Here is a 27,825-nt window from a genome sequence, read left to right as displayed (position 1 = left end):
GCCATTGCATGACCAAAAAAAATGTTCAAATCCTTTCTTAACCTGCAGAAGGTCGTGGGCTTTACCCGGGCACGGCCTGGTTTCCTCCCACCATCATGCTGGCCACCATTGTATAAGTGAAATATTCTTGAGTACAGCATAAAACAACAATCGAACAAACTAAATAAATCCTTCGCCTCGTGCCCTTTCAGTTTCCCAAACATTCCTGCCATATTTAACATGATACAGCGAATATTTAACTCACCCAGTGCCAATTGTAATGCGGCCACCATATCTGGATTTGAGCCAACAACCTTTGGGATTGTAGGCTTAGCCTCTACCACTAGACTGAAGGGAAATTCTGATGTCTGTAGATTGTACAATACAACACAACACAACAGAAGCTGAACAAACACTGCATTTAGGGTTGACTATAACTTATTTATTCATCTGAATCATTACGTAAATAGAACGAGACAATTAGCATATTGCAAAGGCCCACTTCAGCCCGCTACTACTCTTCATGTAGGCATTAACGACTCTCATTAAATAAGCCATTCACATAAACGTCAGATCTATATTGCAATATCACCAGTAATAATGTACATCAGGTCTCTCCTAAAAACTCCTGTATCACCCGTCTTACAGGCCATATCATTTGGTTTAAAAACATTCTATTTTCTTCTTTATTATCTTCAAATCAGGCTGGGTGAAAAGGGACAAAGGCTTCGGCTGGAACTTCTCCAGCTCTTAACCAATGATTGATTGATCGTTTAATGTCACGCTCAAAAAATTTGCTCTGCTATGATGGTGGTCAGTTGTCAGTTTTAAGGGTGTAGCCCAGAGATAAATCACTAACTGCTGGCAACTTATTGTAAAACTCTCCCCATGAGAAAATGTACTTACATGCACACCATGTTACACAGTGCATTGATAGAAGTGAATGAGTGAGTGAGTGAGTGAGTGAGTGCTTGGGGTTTAACGTTGTGCTTAACAATTTTTCAGTCATATGATGATGAAGGAATCCTTAGAGTGCTTGTAATGGGCCTCCTTGATGCAGGACATATTTCCATTGATATTTTATGAAAGGCAAGTAAGGCGCCCCGCCCGAGCCATTATACTGATACGGGTCAACCAGTCGTTGCACTATCCCCTTCATGCTGAACACCAAGCAAGGAAGTTACAACTTCCCCTTTTAAGGTCTCAGGTGTGACTTGACCCAGGACTGATCTTGGATCTACCTCTCCTGAAGCGGACACTCTACCAATTGTGCTACTGGGGCCGGTCATTGATAGAAGTGGTCTCCACCAAACATTTACAGATTGTAAAACAACCCAACGAACAATCAGAGTAGGACAATTAACAAATTATTTGTCCAATGCCAGGTTTGAACCCATACCTCATGCGCCTCCAGGTTAGGAGTCATCCAACTTACTCACTGAGCTACATATCACTTCTTTTCATCAGGGGGCCTCCGTGGCTCAGTTGGTTAGCGCACTAGCGCAGCGTAATGACCCAGGAGTCTCTCACCAATGCGGTCGCTGTGAGTTCAAGTCCAGCTCATGCCGGCTTCCACTCCGCCCGTACGTGGGAAGGTATGACAGCAACCTGCGGATGGTTGTGGGTTTTCCCCGGGCTGTGCCCGGTTTCCATGCACCATATTGCCGGCCGCCGTCGTACAAGTGAAATATTCTTGAGTAAGGCGTAAAACACCAATCAAACAAACAAACACTTCTTTTCATCGATGAAGTTGTGAGTAATCCAGCTATTGTTAGTTTGTCTTAGGCTAAGACAAGGAAGTTACACAAGTGATAGAGAAAGGGCGATGGTGTTCAACGCAGCTCCTCAAACCATCCACAGATATTCGATGCCAAAATGCTGTGAATGGAAAAGATTACTTAAAATAGCGATCAGAAGAGTATCTCTGTAAATTCCGTCACTTCTCTAAATTTTCAGACATGTTTTTACGGACGATACTGTTAGGGTTGTGGTAAACAAAACTGTGCACAGAATTTGCACGTCCTTGCAACAAATAACATACAAGTTTCAAAGAGATCCGAGTGAACCTATGCCACATGTACAGATGTCATGTATATGTGGTAAGCTTTAATCATGGTAAGTATTCAAACTGGATTTCTCTTTGGAATGCTTAATCCTATTAACAGTCCAGTACGCTAATTGTTATGTAGACAAATGATACGTGGGAATAGATAATAAATAACACAAGTATATACATGCCATTTCTGTTTTAAAAAAAATTCATGAAAAGACTAAATGAAGTAAAATTCATGTCTATACATGTATACAAATTTGAGCAGCCAAGGTGCCTGTGATAACCATAAACGTGGATGCCATGAGACTGCTATTTGCTAGCACTGGTTTGCCAGAGATACACTTTACACAGTGATACGCCACATGAAGAACAATGTATTCTTCATCAATAGCTAATGTATTATTTAGCGTACCATGTCTCTGAATGAAAAGCATGACAGAATCCAATGAATGACTTTCTATTCTTTTAAAATACATGTATATATATATATATATGCAAAACACATGAAAGTATTCAACATGCTGGAAACTTGTTCAAGAATATGACAACTGCTACTTTTAGGGATGAAAATGGTCGTACGGTAAATATGAAAATGAATCTGGCAGTGTGGTCTTGGGCAGTAAAGCATACATGTAAAAACAAACATAGAAATTTAATGTTATGTGTACAAATGCATAAATTCTTTGCTATTATTTGCTAATATCAAGATTACATATACTGAATTCCACCAAAAATAGCTTGTAGAAAATAGCTTGAGAAAAACATAGCATGAAACAGTAAGTGTGTATATATGTTAGATTCTGCAGCAAGAAAGAAAAAACAAAAAATTCACCACTGTTCATTACCGAATTTCCATTTGGCATTATAACAATATAGTTGAGAAGTTAAAAAATCAAAATTTGCTGATGCATTACCTTTATCAGAAATACGTCTTCCCAGACATGACAAAGCAGGTTATGCATTAATCTGAATTTACTCACAAAATCAATCCACATTCCATGTTTTTACACAAATACGAAGAGTTTTAGTTTCTTATAGATCTAGAGAAACGTCTTACTGCGCGATCAGCCACATCAGCATCACTGACTGCTTGTCACCGAAGACGTACGTGCAATCTAAAAATATAAAAATTCTCTGTCCAAGGCCAGGTTTGAACCAGTGCCTCATGGGTCCTCTCGACTGCGCTATATTTAGATTTAGGAAGTGGTATCATTATGCTGCAGACTTATTACAAAAAATGTATGTGGATGAATATCAATGAAACTGCCTACTTCGCAAATTTCAAAAAACCAGGCTCAAAATTCATTTCTGTTCGTCAACCAATGAGGCACTCTTCCACAAGGTTCTGTTTTTGGCTTGTAGAACCGACACTGGCGTCGAAACTCGATCTGGAGACGCAGGAAGAGTCCGCTTTCCTCGAGTTGAGGTCATTTTCATCAAATCAGAATCCATGACCTGTTGAACCTTCTCCGTCAATGTGTTTGCTGCCAGCTTCACCTCCTGAATAAATACGCCCAGCTGGTCAACTTGCGAGTCCGACAACACGGACACATCCAGCAAATCTGATTGGCTACTCCCACTTGGTAGTGGACCAATGAAAGAGTCCTTTTTTGAGACAGCCAATAGCTTGACAGCTGCCTTCTGGATCATGTCGGCACATCGACAGATCTTCCTCAGGTCTGTGTCTGCGTCTAAAAAAGATTTCATAAATTTACTTTTTAATTTATTTATTTTTGTCATACTCAATACATTTTCAGATACACAATGACAGTCTGAGTTATTTATTTGATTTGTGCTTTACGCCGTACTCAAGAATATTTCCCTTACACAACGGCGGCCAGCATTAAGCTGAGAGGAAACCGGTCAGAGCCCGTAGAAAACCCACGGCCATCCGCAGGCTATGGACAGACCTTTATACGCACGACCAGACAGGAGAGACCACACTGGTGTGAGGCTTCTGGGTCACTGCGCTGCACTGGCGTGCTAACCACCTCAGCCCACCAGTCTGATTAAGGGCAGAGGAAAATGGTGTGCCTGGGGCAAACTGTATGCATCTGGCAAGTTACTGACGAACTTTCGCTCATTAAACGTACAGATACACACTATATTTGTGGAAGATTTTTGTGTAGTATCTTTTATCAAATCATTACAGAATTCTATTCTATAGTTCGTGCCACCTTGCTGTAACTGTTACTACACCTTGCCTAAATCGCAACACCACCATGCGATAACTGTAAATACAGCTTGCCTTAACAGCAACTACACCATGTTGTAACCATTACATCACCTTGCCATAACCGTTACTATACCTTGCCGTCACCGTTACTATACCGGGCCATAACCATTACTACACCTTGCCATATCTGTTACTACACCATGCCATACCTGTTACTACACCTCATCATAACTGCAACTACACCATGCCATAACCATTGCAAGACCTTGTCATATCTGTTACTATACCATACACATTACACACCTTTTCATAACTGTAGCTGGTCCATGTCATAACCGTTACTATACCATGCCATAACCGTTACCATACCCTGCCGTAACCGTAACTATACCATGCCATAAATGTTACTATACCCTGCCGTAATCGTTACTATACCCTGTTGTAACCGTAACTATTCCATGCCGTAACCGTTACCATACCTTGGGCAATGGACTCTGTGGTGTTCATAATTAGATTAACCGCATCTACCAAACAGCTGATGTTTGACACGAGCCTTTGTGAGCGAGAGTAACTGTGCTGATAGAACTGCGCAGGTTTCGCCTCTGCCGTGTCCATCATAGAGTTGTCTACTTCTACCTGTGAGAGCCGATAAAAATACAAATGCAGTCACATTTCTTGATGGAAGTCACATTTCTTGATGGAAATCACATTTCTTGAGTCAAGTATTTTGAAATTGATGGTAATTATTACGCACTCAAGGATTCACTGCTGGAATATTCCCCACTTTATGCTTTACCTGTAGGCAAACCCTGACCTCAATGTAAGCAATTCTTCTGAGACACCACCCATAACATTCCTTTAGCTGTTACTGGACACCATTCCTTCCTACTGGGCTTAGTACAAGCAATGTAAAAATAATTATCAGAGAAAATACACATTCTTGAAAACCAAACATTTTCTAAATTTGAAGGACATCAGGATTCCAGAAATTTACCTGGATCTCTTGGCACTTTTCCAGGAGAACTCGCGATGTTCCCATGACAACCTCGACATGAATGGGCACAACACTCAATGCCTGAAATCATGAACAAAGCAAAATGATTATTTCAGATCTGCCAATCATCTGCAAGGCTTTGAATAACAATTAGACCATGTAACTACATGTATAGTGATATATTATTTAGCAATTTAATTTACAGTCCGTATTGAGTTAAAATATATTTTACAAATTGAGCTAAATATTATGTCATATTGTGCCATTATCTATATATTTCTGATAACATCCATTTTGTAGCTTGAAATATATTTATTTATTTATTTATTTATATGATTGGTGTTTTATGTTGTACTCAAGAATATTTCACTTAAACAACGATGGTCAGCATTATTGTGGGTGGAAACCGGGCAGAGCCCAGGGGAAACCCACGACCATCCGCAAGTTGATGGCAGACCTTCCCACGTACGGCCGGAGAGGAAGCCAGCATGTGCTGGACTTGAACTCACAGCGACCGCATTGGTGAGAGACTCCTGGATCATTACGCTGTGCTAGCGCGCTAACCAACTGAGCCAATGTGGCCCCGCTTGAAATATAGCAGATGTAAATACAATTAATAAAGCAACTTATTTTCAAACAACAACGTCTTTATTTTCTTTAATTCATTCTGACATATAGCGTACAAATAATACTTTTATTTAGAGCTTTTCTTTTTATCTTTAAATACAGTTTATTTAACACTGCAGTTTTCTTTTTAAAATATACTTCTTCATTTTCCATGAGAAAATGGAACATTGTTTAGCTTACCCTTCTCAGTTCTGTATTTATTTTTTGCTCAATTTTGAGAGACAGTCACATAACATTAGACTTCCTTCGAAGTGGAGTTGTTTATTTGACAGACAACATACTAGAAATGTACAAGACCTTTGCTCCACTAGATTTCTTACCTTACTTTTTCTCTTCAATTGAACAAACGTCTAATTTCCAATCTTAATGGACTTTCGTACGATTCAGCTCAGTTTTCAACTAAATTTTTAAAACACTGAACACTTCTGGGATAAATATTGGAAGCGAAGACACCTTCTGTTTTTGTTACATAATGATCTAATCTATTGCTACGGGCCTCAGTAATGTGTGCATGTTCAGTGGCTAGACGGCTGATAACCTGATAAAGGTTTTTGTTTGTTTAAGAAAGGTCAGCTCTACAAATTCAGTTTTCTCACGTATTTTCAGCATGCAGTTATCGGCAATTAAATTCAGTATGGTTATCTCTATCGCTAAATTTTTTTTTTTACAGAAAATATTAAGTTCCTGATGCCAAAATTGAGTTTTAAACCAATATTTTGTTCGTAAAATTGATGTGTATTAATCCCTGTGACTTTAGTTGCTCATTTTGTCAGATTTTGAGAATTTTATAGGTTTAATAAAGGTGTTCTTAGAGGTTTGATGATATCTTACTTCTGAAAAGTGAAAAGCGTCCGCAAAAAAAATTCGGAGGAATTTTATTTATTTCTTTGATTGGTGTTTTACGCTATAATCAAGAATATTTCACTTAATCAAATATGGCCAGCATTATGGTCGGAAGACACCGGGCAGAGGCCAGGGAAAACCCACAACCATCCACAAGCTGGCAGAATTTTCAAGCGTGAGGTGGGCTTGAAACCGCATTGGTGAGAGGCTCCTGGGTCAGTGTACTGTGCTAACATTCTATCCACTTGACCACTGACCTCTGAAGAATTTATATACCTCTACAAATGCACTTTTGGGGACAAAATTTACCATATTCACTTCCATTTTAATTAAATGCATCTTTGAGTTAACTGGGCAGGGTATTAAAGCTCTGGGGGTAACCAATACACCTACATAAGCTGTAACTCTTAAACATATCTAACGCCGCGAAAGAATAGCCCACCTTTGTTAGCGGACTCATACAAATATGGAGTGTTATATTTGCACTAAGACATCATCATAGATTTTTCAGAAGTCAAAATGTTTGATCATGCGTTCATTTTTAAGAGCTCAATAGACATGTGTAGATGACTGTGGTATTTTACCCATTTCCACAATCACATATGTGTAGATGACTGTGGTATTTTACCCACTTCCACAATCACATATGTGTAGATGACTGGTATTTTACCCACTTCCACAATTACGTGTGTAGATGACTGTGGTATTTTACCCACTTCCACAATCACATGTGTAGATGACTGTGGTATTTTACCCACTTCCACAATCACATATGTGTACATGACTGTGGTATTTTACCCACTTCCACAATCACATACGTGTAGATGACCGTGGTATTTTACCCACTTCCACAATTACATGTGTAGATGACTGTGGTATTTTACCCACTTCCACAATCACATATGTGTAGATGACTGTGGTATCTTACCCACTTCCACAATCACATATGTGTAGACGACCGTGGTATTTTACCCACTTCCACAATTACATGTGTAGATGATTGTGGTATTTTACCCACTTCCACAATCACATATGTGTAGATGACCGTGGTATTTTACCCACTTCCACAATCACATGTGTAGATGATTGTGGTATTTTACCCACTTCCACAATCACATATGTGTACATGACTGTGGTATTTTACCCACTTCCACAATCACATATGTGTAGATGACTGTGGTATCTTACCCACTTCCACAATCACATATGTGTAGACGACCGTGGTATTTTACCCACTTCCACAATTACATGTGTAGATGACTGTGGTATTTAACCTACTTATACAATCACATACGTGTACATGACTGGTATTTTACCCACTTCCACAATCACATATGTGTACATGACTGTGGTATTTTACCCACTTCCACAATCACATATGTGTACATGACTGTGGTATTTTACCCACTTCCACAATCACATACGTGCACATGACTGTGGTATTTTACCCACTTCCACAATCACATACATGTACATGACTGTGGTATTTTACCCACTTCTACAATCACATGTATAGATGACTGTGGTATTTTACCCACTTCCACAATCACATACATGTACATGACTGTGGTATTTTACCCACTTCCAGAATCACATACGTGTACATGACTGAGGTATTTTACCCACTTCCACAATCACATACGTGGAATGTAATACATTAACATCTACAGTTCACATTTTTGTAGAGATCATTACGTATCAATATGACACATACTGATCTGTGCTTTCCAGAGCTTACCGGTGCTGATTTGGTCATCTCCTCTGAGCACGCCTGAACTTTGACCTCACAATCCTCGAGGGTCCTGATGCCACCCTGTAGAGTTTTGTCCACAAACACATCACAGCCTCCCAGGAAGGCCTGACAAATGGCCGGGCACAGCTGCAGACAGATGAGGTAAATTCCAAGTAGACTTTTCAGCTTGTTATTACATGATAATTTGTTTTCCCTTACAATAGCTTACAGTTAATACATACCTAAAATATTATAGATTTTTTAAACATTGTAAAGAACCTTAGCTTTTTTTTTGTTTCACAAATTTTTTACATTGTTTGAACAAACATACCCAAAAAATAATTACTGAAGTCAAATTTGGGTTGAGTTCATGACCAGATAGATCTATAAACTGTTGATACAAGAACTTCACAGGCAACAGTTTCGCTTTTTTCGCTTTTTCTGAGTTCAATAGATTTACATGTGAATTTCAAATAAAAACTTTTTTATTCTAGTCTTATGCAATGATGAAAGTACCCTTGTGAATCTATACCAAACAACAGAAAATAATGACATCACATTTCTACCTTAAACACGGCCTACCTTTGCAGTGTGGGCGTTCTCATCATCACTACTGACATCATCTTGAGGGGTGGAGTAAAGGGTTGCCATGGGCGTGTCTGTTGCTAGGGCCAGCTCCCCGCAGTTCTTACACAGAGAGTAGAGACAGTCCAGCACCTTAGTCCCAAATTCCTGCACCATACTCTCGATCTCATTCTCACAGCCCTGAAAAAGAACAAAGTTGTACATGAAATTTCTTTCAATTACACACTAAATTTCTTTCCATTATTTATTTTTATTTATTTCATTGTTGTTTTGTGTCATGCTCAACAATTTTCCACTTACTGTAAATCTTCCATTTTTACAACTACTAAAGCACTTTTTTATGAAATTTATGCATACAATTATTACAAAATTAACGGTACAAATGATTTGTTTGTGTCATTAACAATATAAGCTTCATAAAACTGTGCAAACTATTTGTCTACAGCACATAACTTTCTCAGAATGTTGGGAAAGTATTGCTTGCAGAGGCGGTTGAAAAGCTGGAAGAATTAGGGCACATGGCGATGGCCTGTTTTATGGGTGGAGGAAACTAGAAGCTTGTTAAAGTACATGTACAAAATTAAAACAAGCTATCTCAGAATGCTGCGAATCCCAAGCATTTCGTTTCTATAATGTCACAGCTTTTGAATCTCAAATTCTGATGGCAGATATGTCAGCGCGATTATCTCAGGTGCAGGTTTGATAAACATGGCAACCTTTCTCAAGAGGTTTACAGCTGACAAAGGAAGCAGGCAAATGTCAAAAATTCATTGTCCAAGAATGGGGCTGAATCATGTCTCTCGTGGCCTAACAATAGCCAGGCAAGCACCCTACCCAGAAGTCCCTGATCTGCTCCAAATTTTCTCTCGACAAAGTTGTACAGAAATGTTTGATCGCCACCACAAATGAATCATGTCACACTCAATTCTTCATGGCTCCTGGAGCTATATTAAAATCTGCTGGATACTATTTATTTATTTGATTGGTGTTTTACGCCGTATTGGTGACAAGGTGGCAGAACTTCCCAGCATGAGGTGGGCTTGAAATCACAGCGCCCACAATGGTAAGAGGCTCCTGGGTCAGTGTGCTGTGTGTTGGCGTGCTAACCACTTGACAACGGACCTCTAAAGAAATACCTCTAAAAATGCCCTTTTCGGGACAAAATTGACCATGCTCAATGCCAGTTCAATTCAATACATCTTTGATATAGAGACAGTTGGAGTTAACTGAGCAGGGTATTAAACAGGATATTGGACACTTTGTATTTATTTGATTGGTGTTTTACGCCAACCTCAAGAATATTTCACTTATACGACGGCGGCCAGCATTAAGGTGGGAGGAAACTGAGAAGAGCCCAAGGGAAGCCCACAATCATTTGCAGGTTGCTAGCAGCTGCTGGATTCCAGGAGCCGTACTTGAACCTTCAACCTCTTTGGGCTTGTGACCTTCAGCAAGAGTTGCCTTTGCTGAAAAAAACCCTTCGTTTCTTACAAAGCAATCATGCCTTATATAAAGAACAATAACTATGGCCTGAAGACAATTTATGTGTGTTTTACATGTATGCCAGCTTGAATGCAAAACCCACCTGAAGGAAAAGGCCCATGTGGTTGCCCAGCTCCTTGACGATCTCAGAGATTTTCTCGGTAAGGTCTAGGATAAGTGGAGAGTCTACAGCCCTGTACAGCGAAGACCAGAGCGAGGCATGGGACAGGAGCACCTGGTAGGAGGTTAGTAGCTGTACCATGTGACAGGAGGCAGAGTCTGTGTCTGAAGAGTCTGAAAATATATAGTCAGCGTCTGAAAATATTCAAGGCCAGTGTCTGAAAATACACAAAGTCATTGTCTGAAAATATACAGAGTCATTGTCTGAAAATATACAGAGTCAGTGTATGTATTCTAATCATGATCAGAATCTAACAACTAAGTAGATTCTGTTGAGTCGGTCATCTTGAATGAGTCAATCAGCCGGTAAAATACACAGAGAAACAGCCTGCCAAGCAAAATCATTCCTTGTCTGCCTCTGGATCTGATCCTAAAGGGTTGCAGATCTGATCCTTCAGGATGTATCTGTTGCTAAAGAGTTGCGGATCTGATCCTTCAGGATGTATCTGTTGCTAAAGGGTTGCGGATTTGATATTTCAGGATATATCTGTTGCTAAAGAGTTGCGGATCTGATTCTTCAGGATGTATCTGTCTGATCCTTCAGGATGTATCTGTTGTTAAAGGGTTGCGGATCTGATCCTTCAGGATGTATCTGTTGCTAAAGGGTTGCGGATCTGATCCTTCGCGATGTATCTGATCCCAAAGGGTTGCAGATCTGATCCTTCAGGATGTATCTGATCCCAAGGGGTTGTTGATCTGATCCTTCAGGATGTATCTGTTGCTAAATGGTTGCGGATCTGATCCTTCAGGATGCATCTGTTGCTAAAGGGTTGCGGATCTGATCCTTCGCAATGTATCTGATCCCAAAGGGTTGCAGATCTGATCCTTCAGGATGTATCTGATCCCAAGGGGTTGTTGATCTGATCCTTCAGGATGTATCTGTTGCTAAATGGTTGCAGATTCGATCTTTCAGGATGTATCTGTTGCCAAAGAGTTTCAAATTTGATCCTTCTGACTGTATCTGTTGCTAAAGTGTTGCAGATCTGATCCCTCAGGATATTAACTGCATCTTTCACAGTTTTGATCTGGACTTAACCGGTTGTTTATCTGAATGTTCTAGATGTTAGTGTATAGATGATCCCACTTACTTTTTACTTCAGTAAAAATTTTAAACTCCAATGAAACGCTTAAGCAAGTTAGGTCAGTTTTGTTCCTTTGCCCTGGGGACCATTTACCACAGGACAAGACCAAACTTCCAGCTAAACTTGCACAAGTTGATACATGTATCAACTTTATGACCCGGGTGGGGACATCGTTCTTCCCTGACACGCCTTACCTGCACTAGAGCCTTTGGGAGCGTCCATGATGGAGGTAACGGCCATCTTGAGAGTCTCAGCGTGGAGTAGAACCTCGTCCGCGATGCTCTCAGTCTGACTCTGAACACCTGCAGAGACAGAATTTGTGTTTTTGTGAATATCGGTTGAAAATTGTAGGAGGAGTTCCACTCACCAGCACTTCCTCTCCCTAAATCCAGATTATATCTTACATAAAAATAGCGACAAGTTTTCAAAATACTTGATGCAACAAATGCACATCTGTATAATATCATCCCCATCATGACTACAAAGTTTCAAGAAAACTGAATATTAACGGCCTCCTGTGTTGATCCAAAGAAATGATATCATTACATAGACCTATAAATGGGCAGGCTGACAGACAGATGTGCTAATCGCTATATCTCATGTCTTACCTATATGGGAATAAAATAAATTTTTGAGCACTGCCACACATAAATTTTTAAGTTAAAGTTTTCAGATCATAATAAAAAGCAAACTAGAATGGACAACCCAATATGTACAAAAAAAACCTCTCATCATTATACAGATGATCATGCTCATAAATCTTTGTCATCATTAAAATGCTTAAAAGCACTTTCAAAATATTCGATAATTTTCCTTGAAATCATTGCATGGTCATCATACATGATTGTGAGTGGCTCCTGTAGCTATGCAGGGACATACTTATCATGGAACACTAGCAGAAGCTGAACACCATCTGTGAAGACTGCTTGGAAGCTGCGAAACTGCAGGCAGTTCTAGTTCTACTTGACTGTTGTTTACTTATACATTTTAGACTTATGTGATGGTGGAGGTAACTGAAGTGCCTGACATAAAACACCAACAACAGCCTCCACAAGTTACCCTGAAACATCATGTGAGCAAATATTAAAACCACAATGATGGAAAACAAGTGGTCTGCAACGAACGTTACACTCCGCAAATGGTTACACATGCAAATAATGACTGCTTCAAACTGTCACACAAACCCCATGAACAGTTACACCAGGGGGATCCAAGGTACACGAGCAAAGGGAGAGAACTCCAGTACATACCTTTCCTCTTGTCAATGGACAGGTTGAGCACACTACGCGCTAAGGTCGCGAATGATGCAGTACAGCTGACATCTGTAACACTCTCTGACCTTTGTGAACCTGTCGATTTGGGAGTTACATCATCTTGTTATGCTTTGTAATGCAGCTAACTTTTAAAATAATTAAACTGGAGGGAATAACAATTTGGCATGTATTATATAACCAAGATATGACCTTGGCTGTGTCTTTTTGAACATTATCCAACCACACCTCAAAATAGCAACGATATGCAAATAGCAAAAATAGCAAGTTTTGGAAGTAACTTGTCACTTCTACCGTAACTTGCAATGATAAAAGTATAAATAAGAAGGTACATGTATGTTTATGCGACTTTTTACTGAAACTCTACAACAATTATAGGAAGAGGTATTATATGAAGAGGTATTATATAAAGAGGTAAACACATCACCAAATGTGAGGCTAAAATAAAACAATCCTGATAAATTAACAAGCTTAGATTTCTGATACTAAGGAATCACCTGGAAGAAGTTCTGAACATTCAACTTGAACAAGAAACTTAATATGTAACGTGCTGAGGCTGAAATTTTATCCGTGAGTTGACTAGAACGCCGGCGTTCTTATCGATGCAAGGTGGTATTCTCCACACAGATGTTATTACTACATGAACTGAATACTGACTTGAACTGTTCAGTCTGGTACTGTTGAGGAGCGGAGATCCTAGAAGAGACAGGCGACGCCCACTCGACGTCCGACGGGATTTGCGGGAGCTGCAACAGAGCCAAACACATCTACCTTTTGAACCACAGCAACATGAGGCACTGGCACACTTTGTGTTCTAATACTTCATTGGTATTTTATTTTAAATTTCACTTTATTACACAACTGCCAGCAGTCCCATAGATTCGGGGGCCGGGGGTGTAAGGGGGTTGTCAATGAATTTTTGGATAGAACCTTGCAAATCTTGCACTCACCTTCTAGGGGAGTTAAACCCAGTCTCCTTTTCCCAGTTATCAGTAGAGTCATAAAACACCTCATCTACTGTAGAGTTATCTCCCTCTCCCTGAAAAACATTTTGCATTCACAGCGTTTTCAATAATTAAGTTTAGTTCCATCCATACTTTTACGAGGATGTATATATTTTAGCATGCAGCAGGGGACTGTACACAGTACAAAAGGCTTCAGAACACATAGAATCCTACAGAAATACACAAGTAGAGTTTAACAGATTTATTTATATAGTTATTTGATTGGTGTTTTTCACTTATACGATGGCGGCCAGCATTATGGTGGGAGGAAACCGGGCAGACTGACGAATCCCACAACCGTCCGCAGGTTGCTGGATGACCTTCCCACCGCACTTGAACTCACAGCGATCGCAATGGTGAGAGACTCCTGGGTCATTAGGCTGCACTAGTGCGCTAACCAACTGAGCCACTAAGGCCCCCTAGAGGTAACAGAAGAAAATCTGTCTGAATATTGTCACATTTTATATTTCACACTTTGACACATTAACAGTTTTGTTTCAAACATGAACTAAGGGTACCTGGTACAATTCTCTCATTGACAGGAGCTTTTCTTCAAACTTTGGCAAAGGCCAATAAGTACAGATGTTCAACTTCGTATTTGTGACTTTCACGAAAGTCTTCATTTCTTCACTTTCAAAAATGTCTTGACGACTGAAGGTCTGAAAATAAAAAAAGACTATATATCAAAACACTGTATACTGAAATCTAAAATGTGAACTCATACGGTAACAGTAAGTTTGATTAAATTCCCATGATCATTTTTGGAAAAGACAAAGGCAAAATAAAAAAGACAGAGACAGAATATATATTTCAAAGCTGCCAAGTGGCTTTTAATGTTCACTAGAAAATTTGCAGTGATAATTATAAGTATAAAAAGATTTTCACACTCTGCCACAGTTCTCACAATCGCCATTTTATCTTTATTTTGACTTTATATCTAGGTTTTGAGTTTTACTGTCACCTCTTATACACTTCAGGAATAAACTTTCCAAAATTATTCCCCCCAATTTGGTTTCTGTCATATTTTGGTTGTAATTGTCACAGTATATCACACAGTATTCTGTCACATTTTTTCAAATTGTCACAGCCTTTATTCCATTAAATTTTCATTGGTGTTATTCTGTATCCATAAACTTTTTGAAAGATTCTTCAAAATTGCGTGAGAAAATACTGTCCCTCCTGAGTACTGTCCGCTTGACAATAGTGAAGAACTTGCAAAATATAGCCGAGGCAGAAGTTTTTGCTCTCAGAATGCCTTCTATTTTTTTTTTTTTTTTTGGTGTGTGTTTAAATCAAGGAATAACTTAAAGACAGTGATAGTATCAACAGTAATAAGGTTTGCCATGATACTGCTGAAATACTGCCAAAGATCCAGTAAACCCAATTTATTTATTCCTGTCCCCAGTAAAGTAACTGTCCCCAACTCACCGTGTGTTTTTTCAGATGCTGGCTGATCCTGTTGGCTTCACTCAGAAGCAGGGCAGTTTTGTACAAATCTGTTTTACCAAAATCAACGGAGGCCATTTTCTGTTTTTTCGAAGGGGGTGGCATTTCCAAACGCTTTTGAGTCCGTTGTTTCGCCTCTTCTAATTTCTTGGTCAGTTTTTCCTTCTCAGCTTGCAAGAGATCCAGAATTTTAGAACGTTTCCAGTCGACACCCTCATAACGTTTCCAGTCAACAAAGTCAAAATTTGTCGGCTGTGAAGAGAAAGGTTAAACACTGGTGTAATACGAAAAATACCCCAAAAGCTTGCTCTGTGGATGTTCAGCCGATACTCTACAGGACAAGATAATACAAAAGTAAGGAAGACTTCATATACAAGTCTGTTTATTCATTTTTTATTTTATTTATTTGGAATATTGGAATTATTGGGTATTTAATTTTATATTTTATAGCAAGAATCACTTCTTGCTATAGTTTCGGTGAGAATTTGAAATCAAACCATCTCAATTTTCTCCTACCTTACCCACGTTAATTTTGTCAGAATAGGGCATTTCAAAGACACTGAAACCCCCCCCCCTCCCACTCACCCCCACCCCCCACTCACCCACCCAATGGCTAAACCTATGCTTCTTGGTATAATGAAATTCTGGAACCTAAAATTTTTATTCTTCAGATTTTAAATTCAACCCAAAATCCTTAGTCACCTTTAACAGCATTATGCATCTAACACTGAAGCTTCAGTTCTTGACAAGAGAAAAGTAGGAAAGGATTGTCTTTCAGCACAAGAAAGTCTTTTTAAAAATTCAAAAACCCAAAAAAGAATCCATTTGTATAAGCTTGATACCTATTTTTCATGTGCATGACACAGATTTTAAGTCCATGTGGTTTGGTTAAAGAATTATAGCCCTGGGCAGTCACACACATTTCAGTCAGCTTCATGCATTTTATTCGAGTCTTTGTGACAGCAAAGACCTTAAATGGGATCAAACATAGTTTCAAGTCGAAATCTGACAAAAATAAACACACAAAATTAGACAGGGCCTAAATATTTGGCTCTTGTCCAAGTCTGTAATATTATATATTAGGCATAAATGACCATGCACTTTTGTTTATCCCACTTAAGACACCTTTTTGCTCCTGCGCATCGATGCATCAACTGAAAATTATCCAGCTTTTTGATGTGTCGTCCACTAGGTTAATAGAGTTATCATCCTTTCTTTAAAAACTGCATCGAAGACGAAAATGAAGACGAAATTAATGTAATTTTCTGCTCTTTTTACATACCAATTTGATTTATTTACAGTTTGACGCTAATTTGAAAATTATCTTTACTGATATAACCAATCAGAATGCTGCAAAGCATCAAGCAGGTTTATTTTTGTGAAATGGCTTAGAGACTTTTTCTCATAGCTTTTTTACAGCACTAAACTTAAAGTGAAAGAGAGCAGCTGATTATTGTTTATGTCCACTCAAAGACTACGATTCAAAGCATCTTAAATTAAATATTTATATAATATAATAATAACAGTAGTATAATAATTATAATAGTATAATAATAGTACAATATTAATATAATATTAATAATATTTTTTTAGATTTTTTTGAAACCCAGTAAAAATTTAGAGAAGCTTCTTCTTGACACAGGTTCATTGCGACTCCATTATCAACAGCAAGGGGTGACGTCACATTTAATCTAGCTCTCTAATGTCGAAGGTATTTTCCGTACTATAGTCAAAGCAGTAGCCTATGGCAGATAAGGTTGTGGACTTTGGCAGTGAAGGTCAAAGTGATAAATAGCTTTCTTGGACATTGGACATACTGGAAGGATATTTCTTCCACTGCTTGAACTGTGATAAAGTAAGCCTGCTATATCATTTACAGTTTAAGAAGCCTGTAGATGCACAGCCATGTTGGTATTCCTGGTTCAGGTCGCAGCCTCCAGAGAGGTGGTGCTGGCGATTTTGACGCCTGTTAAATGTTTACAAAATTACAACAGAAATGGAAATAAATGTAAGCACCACTGAGGCTGATCTATCTAAGCTTATAAGTTGAGAGCAGTGCTGACGTAGTTATCACGGATGTCAGGGAAAGCCCCTCTGCCTGAACACGGCGTTTCAATAATTTTACTGTATTTTATAAAAGAAAACAGGAAATACAATCATCCCTTGTATGCGAAAAAGACAAAGGAGCAAAATTTAAATTCTTCAATTCTAATAAATTTAGAGAAAAAAATCATTATATCATAAGAATTAATTAATTTTAAGCATTGTCAGGTGAGATGCCATCTTCTGAATCCCATAAACCTTCGGCATCCCTAATGAATTTTTCACCTACTCAGATATTTGTTATTTAGAAACTGAACGGCAAAAAATGTATTTGTATAATTTGAGTGAGTCAATGAGTGATTTGGGGTTTAACGTCGTACTCAACAATTTTTCAGTCATACGATGACGAAAGAATCCTTAGGGTGCATGTACGTGTAATGTGCCTCCTTGTTGCAGGACGGATTTCCACCGCTCTTTTATTTAGTGCTGCTTCACTGAGACGACTTACCGAAGGCAAGTAAGCCGCCCCGCCCGAGCCATTATACTGATACGGGTCAACCAGTCGTTGCACTATCCCCTTCATGCTGAACACCAAGCGAGGAAGTTACAACTTCCTCTTTTAAAGTCTTAGGTGTGACTCGATCAAGGATTGATCCTGGATCTACCGGTCCCGTATAATTTGAGCAGTGTGTCTAAGTAGGCCTAGGGTCTTCTGAGAAGACGAATGTGGTTTGGGCCAAGATGTTATGCTACTGTCTGACATAGTTTGTGATACTCTCTTTGAATATTACACAGCGTGTAAATCAACTAATTTTACATCTTTGGTGGCCTGCAAATGATACAGACCTAGCCCACAACACTGTGTGAAAAGGCCCTTTGGTTACACGTCACTGCATGATGTCCAATGTAGAAGTTCTGTGTTATCATATGTCACTTTATGGAGTGAATGGGTAAAGGCTACGTCACAGCTTAGGCCGTGCAATTTGAAAGCACTGTGTTAGATTGAATAAAATTCTCAAGATGTCGGCCACGATTCACACCAATCCTTTGTGCAGTATTGTAATTTTGTTCTACATGTCATTTGGTGAAATCTCATTAAAACAAAGTATGATACTTTTTAGAAAGCTGGAGAATCCTGCTTTCGATTGAAATACATGTATGTTTTAGCAGGTGCTATCTTGTTCTTTAATGAGCCTTAGACAGCTACCTGAGCTTTGTGAAAGTCCTCTGGGCCCAAGTGCCAGTTGTTCAAAAGTGTATTTGGATTTAAGCCTGGTATTAGTTTTAGTCCAGACTAGTGTCATTTACTAATACTGCGATAAGACTGGTACTAAGCTTTAGGATTGGTGTAACTTTAATACTCACCTGGACCCAGTTGTTTGAAAGTGTATTAGCTAATATGGGATTGACTCATTTTTTTATATTTAAGATTTTAGCCAAACTCAGCATCCAATGCAGTTGTCCAAAGTCAAAGTATTACAGAAGCAGGTTTAGTTGCTGCAATACAACATTAATATACTGTGATGCAACTGTTTTGGGGCTAAGTACAAACCTCCAGACCCTCTCCATAGTTTGAATGAATGAATGATTATGGCTTAACACCACATCGGCAATATTTCAGCCATATCGTAGTTCGAAATGATTTCATTTTCATAGCTCCTGTTTACAAACACCAAAGCCTCAACTTACCTTCTGTTCAAGCTGCTGCTTCTTCTTGCCAGCTAAAACCTCTTGTTCTAATAACTGTAAGAAGAAAAGATAATTCCTCCAGCACTTAAACCATAAGAAGAATAAATAATTCCTCCAGCACTTAAACCATAAGAAGAATAATAATTCCTCCAGCACTTAAACAAATGGAGTACAAATAAGCTAACAGGATTTTCTCTGGCTGCATTACATCCTCAATCGTTACACAAACAGATTACAAACAACTTCTAGTGTAAGTTTATTGACCAAATCCTTCAAAATATACACATGCTATCATTGTGCAAAGCCTAAAATCATTGGAAATACAGAATTTGTATTACTGTATGTCACCAAACGTTTAGCATTTTTCACGTGACACATTTTGCTAGATTCTGGGGGATTCGTCCACCTTGCAGGGCTAGAGGCGCACATAAGAGAAGTATGTACAGTTTAATCAATTTTTTATCAAAGAAGCTAAAGTGTTGGCATCAAAAATATAATTTTAAGGTATAGGCATGCTTCTGGATTTCATCTTAATATACCAAACTTAATCTTAATGTGTGAAATACAGTAATTATTTATTATAAACAGGGGGCCAACATGTAAAATAAAATTACATTACAAGGACCTAGTATCTTTTGTTCCAATTGTTATTCCAATAACCATTCAGTCTGAATATTTATTTATTTGATTGGTGTTTTACGCCGTACTCAAGAACATTTCACTTATATGGCGGCAGCCAGCATTATAGTGGGAGAAAGCAGGCAGAGCTCGGTGGAAACCCATGATCATGCCCACGTACCACTGGACTCGAACTCACAGCGACTGTATTGGTGAGAGACTTCAAGGTCATTGTGCAGTGCTGAAAACCCTTCAACAAAGTCTTAAGCACTTTCAAGGATTATAAGGAAAGCTCACCATTTTCTGTTTCTGCAGTTCCGCAGCCTCTTTCTGAGCTTCTTCCAGCTTCTCCTTCTGGCTTTGCTGTCAACGAAAAAAAACAAACATTTACTCATGTTTAAAGAAAACAAACTCTCTGTACTTCACCTTGACTTTAGCATTTTTCAAGTGACACATTTTACTTAAGAGACTTTTTGGAGAGTTTAATCAATTTCTTATAGGAAAATCAGCGCTGGCCCTGAAAGTTTTATTTTAAGGCCTCTGGGATTCTTACAATGCATTTTCACAAACAAACTTAAGGTGAAATACTGTAAACAAAAACAATGCCTAATGAAATATATGTAACAAGAGTAATCAGTTTGCATGATTATCATGACTGCATGATTACCATGATTGCATGAGTACCATGATTGCATGATTACCATGATTGCATGAGTACCATGACTGCATGATTACCATGATCGCATGCATACCTGCAATAAAATCCTGCTTATTAAATGTCCAAGCAGCAGAACATGGCTTTATTTACCTTCCAAACACGAAACCATGAGATCATGAATTCAGGGAAGATAACTTACCAGAGAGTTCTGTAAGTTTGCCAGCTTTCCCTCATACCCCGTTTTCTGAGCATTAAACTCCTCCTCTGCCTCCTTTTTGATCTTCTCCAGCTCCACTGTCATCTCCTCTTGAGCGACTCTCTTGGCTTCTTCCAGCTCTGCCTGTAGTCTGCCAACACAATACATCCATGGTCAAACAAGACACAGAAGAGAAATATTCAGGGTAGGCATTAGGACAAGATAAGCGTGTATTGGAGCTTCACTGAAACAGTTTGGCACTAATTTGGTTGGAATTTATCTCTTACATTTTGGTGGTAACCTGTGAACGATTTTTTTTTGACAGACAAGACAAAAATAGCAAAGTATTGTCCCTTTCTCTGTACTGCAGGAATTTCTACATTTAGCCATTGTGAGAGTTTGCTCTTTCTGAGTGCCTTACAGTTTTATGCTTATTTGAAACATTTCACTTATTTAAAGGCACTTCAGTATCCAGTTTACGAAAAACGAACAAATTTGTGTAGGCTTTTGACCTCAACATTGACCCACCTGGACTCTTGTACTCTCATCAGCTCCTGTTTAGCAAACTCAAAGTCCTTGATCTCTGTCCCGTTAGAGGTCTTCTTCTGTCTCTGCACTTCTATTGGATGGTTAAACCTAAGAAAAAAAAGAAACACATGACTAGAGAGTAAAGCCATCAGGGTCCTGTACAGGCATATACATGCATCATTACCAATGCTTTGTTATCACTGGTAAATTTTATTTGTTTAGACCGCTGATTTGTTTAGACCACTAAAGAATGTATTACTTATGTCATGAAAAACCAGGTTTACATAGAATAATTGTGGCAAAAAACGAACTCTTGAAAGAAGGTGAAATAACAACATGTTTACATTATACCGTCCAGGAGTACAAATTCAACATACAATAGGTCTGTCAGTTAACAATACACTCTTCGAATAGTTGATAGGGTTATTCAACAGGTGAAAACCACTCACCATTTCAGCACTAAATTACATAACTGGAAGTACTAGGAAGAAAATTCTCCATATTTAATCAAGATTGGTGAAAGACACATTCAACTCAAAGTAGTAACAAGAACACTGACAGACTAAAAGGAGACAATGCACACTGGGATGATGAAAGAACAAAAATATATGAGGATCTTTTCCTTTACATTACCACTCACCTGAAATAATGGTCACCTCCAAGTATGACACGGTCACCCTGAGAAATGAAAAGTTGGTTAATTATGTTTTAATTATTGATTAACTTTATTCTGCATTCCTTTATGCTGGTCTTCTCAGTTCAGAGGATGGGAAAAACCAGACATGAATTGGAGATGTTTAAAGTGTTACTTCACTTACAAGAGGAACTGTGTTGAAATTTTAAGATAACGTGAAAGAACATGGTTCAAATGGATTCATGATGAATAACACATTTAACAAATCTTTCTGACAAAAGTTTCTGTAAAATTTGCCTGATCGGGCGTGATAATATTACCTATGGGGATTCGGGCAGACATGACGTTGGGCAAGGCCATTACGTTGTAACGTCAGACGTTAATTGTTTGAAAGTACAACAACATTTGTGGCTATGCATAGGGGAAAACCCCCTGTTCTTGCATGATGTCGTGTCAGGCAAAATTGGGTTCTGGATGATCCAGCAAAACCTAGAATAGCAGTTTTAATACACTGCACTTCTTGTACTTCTTAGGAAAGCACCTGTATACTTACCATTTACCTCTGCTTTTAAGACACATTTTTCTAACAGTTATGTTTAATTTGCATTCAACTGAAAGAAATTTCCTGCTTCACACAACGCCTTCCAATGCACATTAACAAGGACTGACAAGGGCACACTGGAGTTCAATGCTATTCGAAAAGCACTGTTTGGTGGGAATTCCCTCCTGCTGACATCAGACTACGTCATACTTTCAATAAAGGTCTGGGAACCTGTGTCTTGCGCACGTGCACAGTTACAATTGAATTGAGTTTAGCAGAATGAAACCTTATCGCCAGCCACGCACTGTTTTAAACAATCTAACTGGACAGAATCAAATTTCTAAAACCAGTTACATATGTATACAGAAATCAATGCTCATCTAAATGCATTTATAACCAGAGCTTAAGTGTCCACAACCGTGTGCGATGCGCATCAATGTGCATTTTGTTTTCTTGCATGAACAGCGTAATACTGAATGGGGATCTTCGACCCTCCACAAAGGGAAACAAATCTTGTAACTAATTAAACTGCAGCGCCATCTACCTGCTTGAATAACAATGCCAATTACCATTATTCATCACCATATTCCTCCGACCGTATGTGGGAAGGTTTGACAGCAACCTGCAGATGGTCGTGTGTTTCCCCTTGGGGCTATGCCCGGTTTCCTCCCACCATAATGCTGGCCACCGTCACATAAGTGAGATATTCTTGAGTATGGGGTAAAACACCAATCAAATAAATGACAACATTCTTGAGGACAGAATAAAACACCAATCAAATAAATAAAAATTCATGACAATTTACTATGTTAATGATTTATTTTCTTGATCGGTGTTTTATGCCGTACTCAAGAACATTTCACTTATGGTGGTCCAGCGTTATGCTGGGTGAAGATCGTGAAGAGCACGGGGAATACCAACGACCATCCGTATTATGTTATTGAAATCAGTTTCATTGTTATTCATACATATGGAGAGGGCACTGCTTTTTCATGGGTTGCAAGGTTTGATTCCCTTTGTAGGGAGCCGGAGAACCCCAGTAGCATAAAGCACATCAGACAGACTTACGTGGTGAAGGATGCAGGTCTCCGTGATCAAGTTGCCATTGATGTAGGTCGGGGCTTCACGGTTAGGTGACAGGCTTACCTCTTCCTTCTCATTGTTAATTACACTGAAAATATAGAGATCACAGGTGTAAAACGAACACTTCACTAAACAAATGCAATCTACTCAGAGAATTTAAGCCCCAAACAAATTTATGCACGCAGCAAGGTGGATTTCAGACTTGATCTCAAGTTACACAAAACTAACCTACAAACAAAATTTTATCAAATTGCACAATAATTGCCTGTATTTTGAACTTGACAGTCCAGATACATATATATATATATATATATATATATATATATATATATTGAAACTCATCAACACATGACCCTGTCCAACGATTCTAAAACATACCTAAAATGAGCACTCACCAGTGATCATCAGCAATGAGCGCTCCGGTGAGCTGTATGTCGTGTGTGGAGCCGTCAATTCTGCGTCCCACACGTGTAGTCCCCTCCTTGATGACATACAGCAGCATCTCCGACAGCTGCGGATCCTCGTTCAGGTTGACCAAGTTAGGCAGCTTGTTGTCCACCTTAAAACTGACTCCGGCTTTCTGTCAACAGGTGAGCACGTACAGCGCGGTTAAGACACGGTAACAGGTAACAGGTTAAATTTATAATGGGGCACTGGCAGATTTTCTTCACACAAAAGGTGGTACTAGCATGACATAGAACTTGCACGTCATAAGTCTTTTGTTGCGCCCTACTAAACATGTTGCTTTCTGCGGGTTCACTTTTGACGTATATTTGGTGTACCCAGTGTGACGTGGCACGGTCAAACAAGGCACACAAGAGAAATATTCAGGGCAGGCATTAGTACAGGATGAATGTATACTGGAACTTTACTGAAACAGCTTGGCACTAATTTGGTTGGAATTTATCTCTTACATTTTGGTTGTGACCTTTCAACCATTTTTGGACACTGACAGACAAGACAAAAATTGCAAAGCATTGTCCCTTTCTCTCTACTGCAGGAATTTCTACATTTAGCCATTGTGAGAGTTTGTGCCTTCTGAGTGCCTTAAAGTTTTATGCTTATTTGAAACATTTCACTTATTTAAAGGCACTTAGTACCCAGTTCAGGAAAAATGAAGAAATTCAGATGATATAGGGAGTCTCACACAGATCTAACACAAAAAAGAAAAAAAAGATAGACACGTAAGACAGACAGTTCTATCAAAAGCCATCAGAAAAATGGCAAAACATCCTAAAACTATTAAACTCTCACCTCAAGAGTCTTTAACTCTTCTTCTTTCCTAGCCACAGATCTCTGAAGTTTGTCTTTCCATGACCTAAAATATGACACAATAAAAAAAAATTCATAAAAAGATAATATTACTTTTGTACATTCCGATCAGACTGATAATATCTCACCCACAGTGAAGTCTGAAAGATTTTCATATGAAACGAAAGTACTGGACATTTTTGAAAACAACTGAAAACCCAATGGAAAAGTTGTGAGCTGTCGTTCAAATCCATGTTATGCCATCTTGACCCATGTAACATTTGTCCAATATCATACATCATGAATAATAAAAATCTTACAACTTTCTTCAAAGAGGTGTTTTCAAAAATATCAGGCATCTACTATCAGGGTTGATCCCACAGCCATTTCATACACTGACAAGGAAGCATAAACATGCCTTCAAATCTCACAAAAGTCACTGTATTGGTACTACCTAATCTTGTCATAAGCTAGATCCAACTTTCATTTGAAAAAAGGAAAACTTTGAGTGAAATACAATACTTTCACAAAATTTTCATACCAGTTAATCCGGCCTTTTGTAATTTGCAGTATTATAAAAGGCCATACATGTACAGTTTCCCATGAATTGTTACCAATCACTCCTCTGTACAGCACTTCAGAGGGCAGGGTGATGATTTGGTAACAGATTTCATGAAATTACATTCACGCGTCCAAATTACTCACCGTGACGCCTCCTCCATTTCCTTCTCTTTCCCGGCCAGCTTCTCCTTGAGTGAGGCGATTTCCGCCAGGCTGGAGGCCTGAACCATCTCACTGGTGACCCCAGTCTGAGAGCGAAGCTTGTCTATTTCTGCTCGCAGCTCTGCAAAAATGACAACAACGACATGAGTACAGTATGGGTGACCCCAGTCTGAGAGCGAAGCTTGTCTGTCTCTGCTCGCAGCTCTGCAACAATGACAACAACGACATGAGTACAGTATGGGTGACCCCAGTCTGACAGAGCAACTTGTCTGTCTGTGCTCGCAGCTCTGTAATATTGACAACAACGACATGAGTACAGTATGGGTGACCCCAGTCTGAGAGCGAAGTTTGTCTGTCTCTGCTCGCAGCTCTGCAACAATGACAACAACGACATGAGTACAGTATGGGTGACCCCAGTCTGACAGAGCAACTTGTCTGTCTGTGCTCGCAGCTCTGTAATATTGACAACAACGACATGAGTACAGTACGGGTGACCCCAGTCTGAGAGCGAAGCTTGTCTATTTCTGCTCGCAGCTCTGCAAAAATGACAATAACGACATGAGTACAGTATGGGTGACCCCAGTCTGAGAGCGAAGCTTGTCTGTCTCTGCTCGCAGCTCTGCAACAATGACAACAACGACATGAGTACAGTATGGGTGACCCCAGTCTGACAGAGCAACTTGTCTGTCTGTGCTCGCAGCTCTGTAATATTGACAACAACGACATGAGTACAGTACAGGTGACCCCAGTCTGACAGAGCAACTTGTCTGTTTCTGCTCACAGCTCTGTAACATTGACAACAACGACATGAGTACAGTATGGGTGACCCCAGTCTGACAGAGCAACTTGTCTGTTTCTGCTCACAGCTCTGTAACATTGACAACAACGACATGAGTACAGTACAGGTGACCCCAGTCTGACAGAGCAACTTGTCTGTCTCTGCTCACAGCTCTGTAACATTGACAACAACGACATAAGTACAGTACGGGTGACCCCAGTCTGACAGCAAAGCTTGTCTGTCTCTGCTTGCAGCTCTGCAACAATGACAACAACGGCATGAGTACAGTACAGGTGACCCCAGTCTGACAGCAAAGCTTGTCTATCTCTGCTCGCAGCTCTGTAACATTGACAACAACGACATGAGTACAGTCAGGGGAACCCCAGTCCGACAGCAAAGCTTGTCTGTCTCTGCTCATGTATTAAAAGTTAAGTCCAACTTAAACCCTAATACAGCACCAATCTTATTATCATAAAACATGTACCAAATTAACAAGGCACAGACATTTATATTGCAGCATATACTTGGGTTAGCATGCAATGAAAAGGTCAGCCATCAAGGATCCTGTGAACACTCACGTTTAATCAGCCTGGCTTTCGGGTCTTCGTTCACCCTCACGTTGTTCACGATACTCCTTGCCTGTTTGGCATAGCTTTTGTGAGGTCAAGGAAAAATACAGGTACAGTGTATACCAGGTTAATTACATGTACAAGGAAACAATGCCATTCTGTCGTCATTAATTATCTCTAAAAAAAGATGTCATCCTAAGACCAAAGACACTTGATTTTTTGTTTTTCCATCAGAATTGGAAAATTTGGGAGGCGAAAGAATCGTCTTGTTTCATTATCAGTACTTCAGCTACTGTATCTTTTATGATAGTCTCATCTTTTCTGATAATTTCTGGTAGATATGCTGAACATAAAATGGCATATGGGCAGTGACAGGAAACCTGGAATCTAGAGTGATTGGCCTTATGAAGCTAAAACATGAACATTGTATATTAATGGGCGAATTCCTCACCAAAGTTTCAGGGGGAACAGATGGTTCAAGGCTGGGTCATAAACAAGTATCAAGGCTGGGTCATTACAAGTATCAAGGGTGGGTCATTACAAGTATCAAGGCTAGGTCATTGCAAGTATCAAGGCTGGGTCATTGCAAGTATCAAAGGTGGGTCATTACAAGTATCAAGGCCAGGTCATTGCAAGTATCAAGGCCGGGTCATTGCAAGTATCAAGGCCGGGTCATTGCAAGTATCAAGGCCAGGTCATTACAAGTATCAAGGCCGGGTCATTACAAGTATCAAGGGTGGGTCATTACAAGTATCAAGGCTGGGTCATTACAAGTATCAAGGCCGTGTCATTACAAGTATCAAGGCCGGGTCATTACAAGTATCAAGGCTGGGTCATTACAAGTATCAAGGCCGGCTCATTACAAGTATCAAGGCCGCGTATTTACAAGTATCAAGGCCACATAATTAGAAGTATCAAGGCTGGGTCATTACAAGTATCAAGGCTGGGTCATTACAAGTATCAGAGCTGGGTCATTAAAAGTATCAAGGCCGGCTCATTACAAGTATCAAGGCTGGGTCATTACAAGTATCAAGGCCGGGTCATTACAAGTATCAAGGCC

The 27,825-nt window shown here is 39.3% G+C and overlaps 1 protein-coding gene across 1 annotated transcript in view; it reads right to left on the bottom strand.

The window, feature by feature from the left end:
• Positions 1 to 2,312: 2,312 nt before the first annotated feature.
• Positions 2,313 to 27,825, bottom strand: part of LOC135480835 (kinesin-like protein KIF14) — a 41,897-nt gene continuing 16,384 nt past the window's right edge. Inside the window, exons 9-30 of the mRNA XM_064760764.1 lie at positions 26,775 to 26,848; positions 25,401 to 25,539; positions 24,699 to 24,762; positions 23,840 to 24,024; positions 23,430 to 23,532; positions 21,827 to 21,864; positions 21,187 to 21,294; positions 20,662 to 20,809; positions 20,102 to 20,167; positions 19,187 to 19,240; positions 15,437 to 15,706; positions 14,527 to 14,667; positions 13,955 to 14,043; positions 13,662 to 13,750; positions 12,984 to 13,082; positions 11,928 to 12,035; positions 10,575 to 10,765; positions 8,987 to 9,169; positions 8,411 to 8,551; positions 5,203 to 5,283; positions 4,688 to 4,844; positions 2,313 to 3,723 (exon numbers count right to left, since the gene is read on the bottom strand). Of these exons, the coding sequence (XP_064616834.1) occupies positions 3,335 to 3,723; positions 4,688 to 4,844; positions 5,203 to 5,283; positions 8,411 to 8,551; positions 8,987 to 9,169; positions 10,575 to 10,765; positions 11,928 to 12,035; positions 12,984 to 13,082; positions 13,662 to 13,750; positions 13,955 to 14,043; positions 14,527 to 14,667; positions 15,437 to 15,706; positions 19,187 to 19,240; positions 20,102 to 20,167; positions 20,662 to 20,809; positions 21,187 to 21,294; positions 21,827 to 21,864; positions 23,430 to 23,532; positions 23,840 to 24,024; positions 24,699 to 24,762; positions 25,401 to 25,539; positions 26,775 to 26,848 (2,917 nt within the window). The 3' untranslated portion in view covers positions 2,313 to 3,334. The remainder of the gene's footprint in view (positions 3,724 to 4,687; positions 4,845 to 5,202; positions 5,284 to 8,410; positions 8,552 to 8,986; positions 9,170 to 10,574; positions 10,766 to 11,927; positions 12,036 to 12,983; positions 13,083 to 13,661; positions 13,751 to 13,954; positions 14,044 to 14,526; positions 14,668 to 15,436; positions 15,707 to 19,186; positions 19,241 to 20,101; positions 20,168 to 20,661; positions 20,810 to 21,186; positions 21,295 to 21,826; positions 21,865 to 23,429; positions 23,533 to 23,839; positions 24,025 to 24,698; positions 24,763 to 25,400; positions 25,540 to 26,774; positions 26,849 to 27,825) is intronic.

This window comes from Liolophura sinensis, chromosome 13, assembly GCF_032854445.1.
Source record: "Liolophura sinensis isolate JHLJ2023 chromosome 13, CUHK_Ljap_v2, whole genome shotgun sequence".
NCBI classification, from domain to species: domain Eukaryota; kingdom Metazoa; phylum Mollusca; class Polyplacophora; order Chitonida; family Chitonidae; genus Liolophura; species Liolophura sinensis.
Note: the sequence above shows the minus strand (reverse complement) of the source record. Positions and strands in the feature narration are given on the sequence as shown.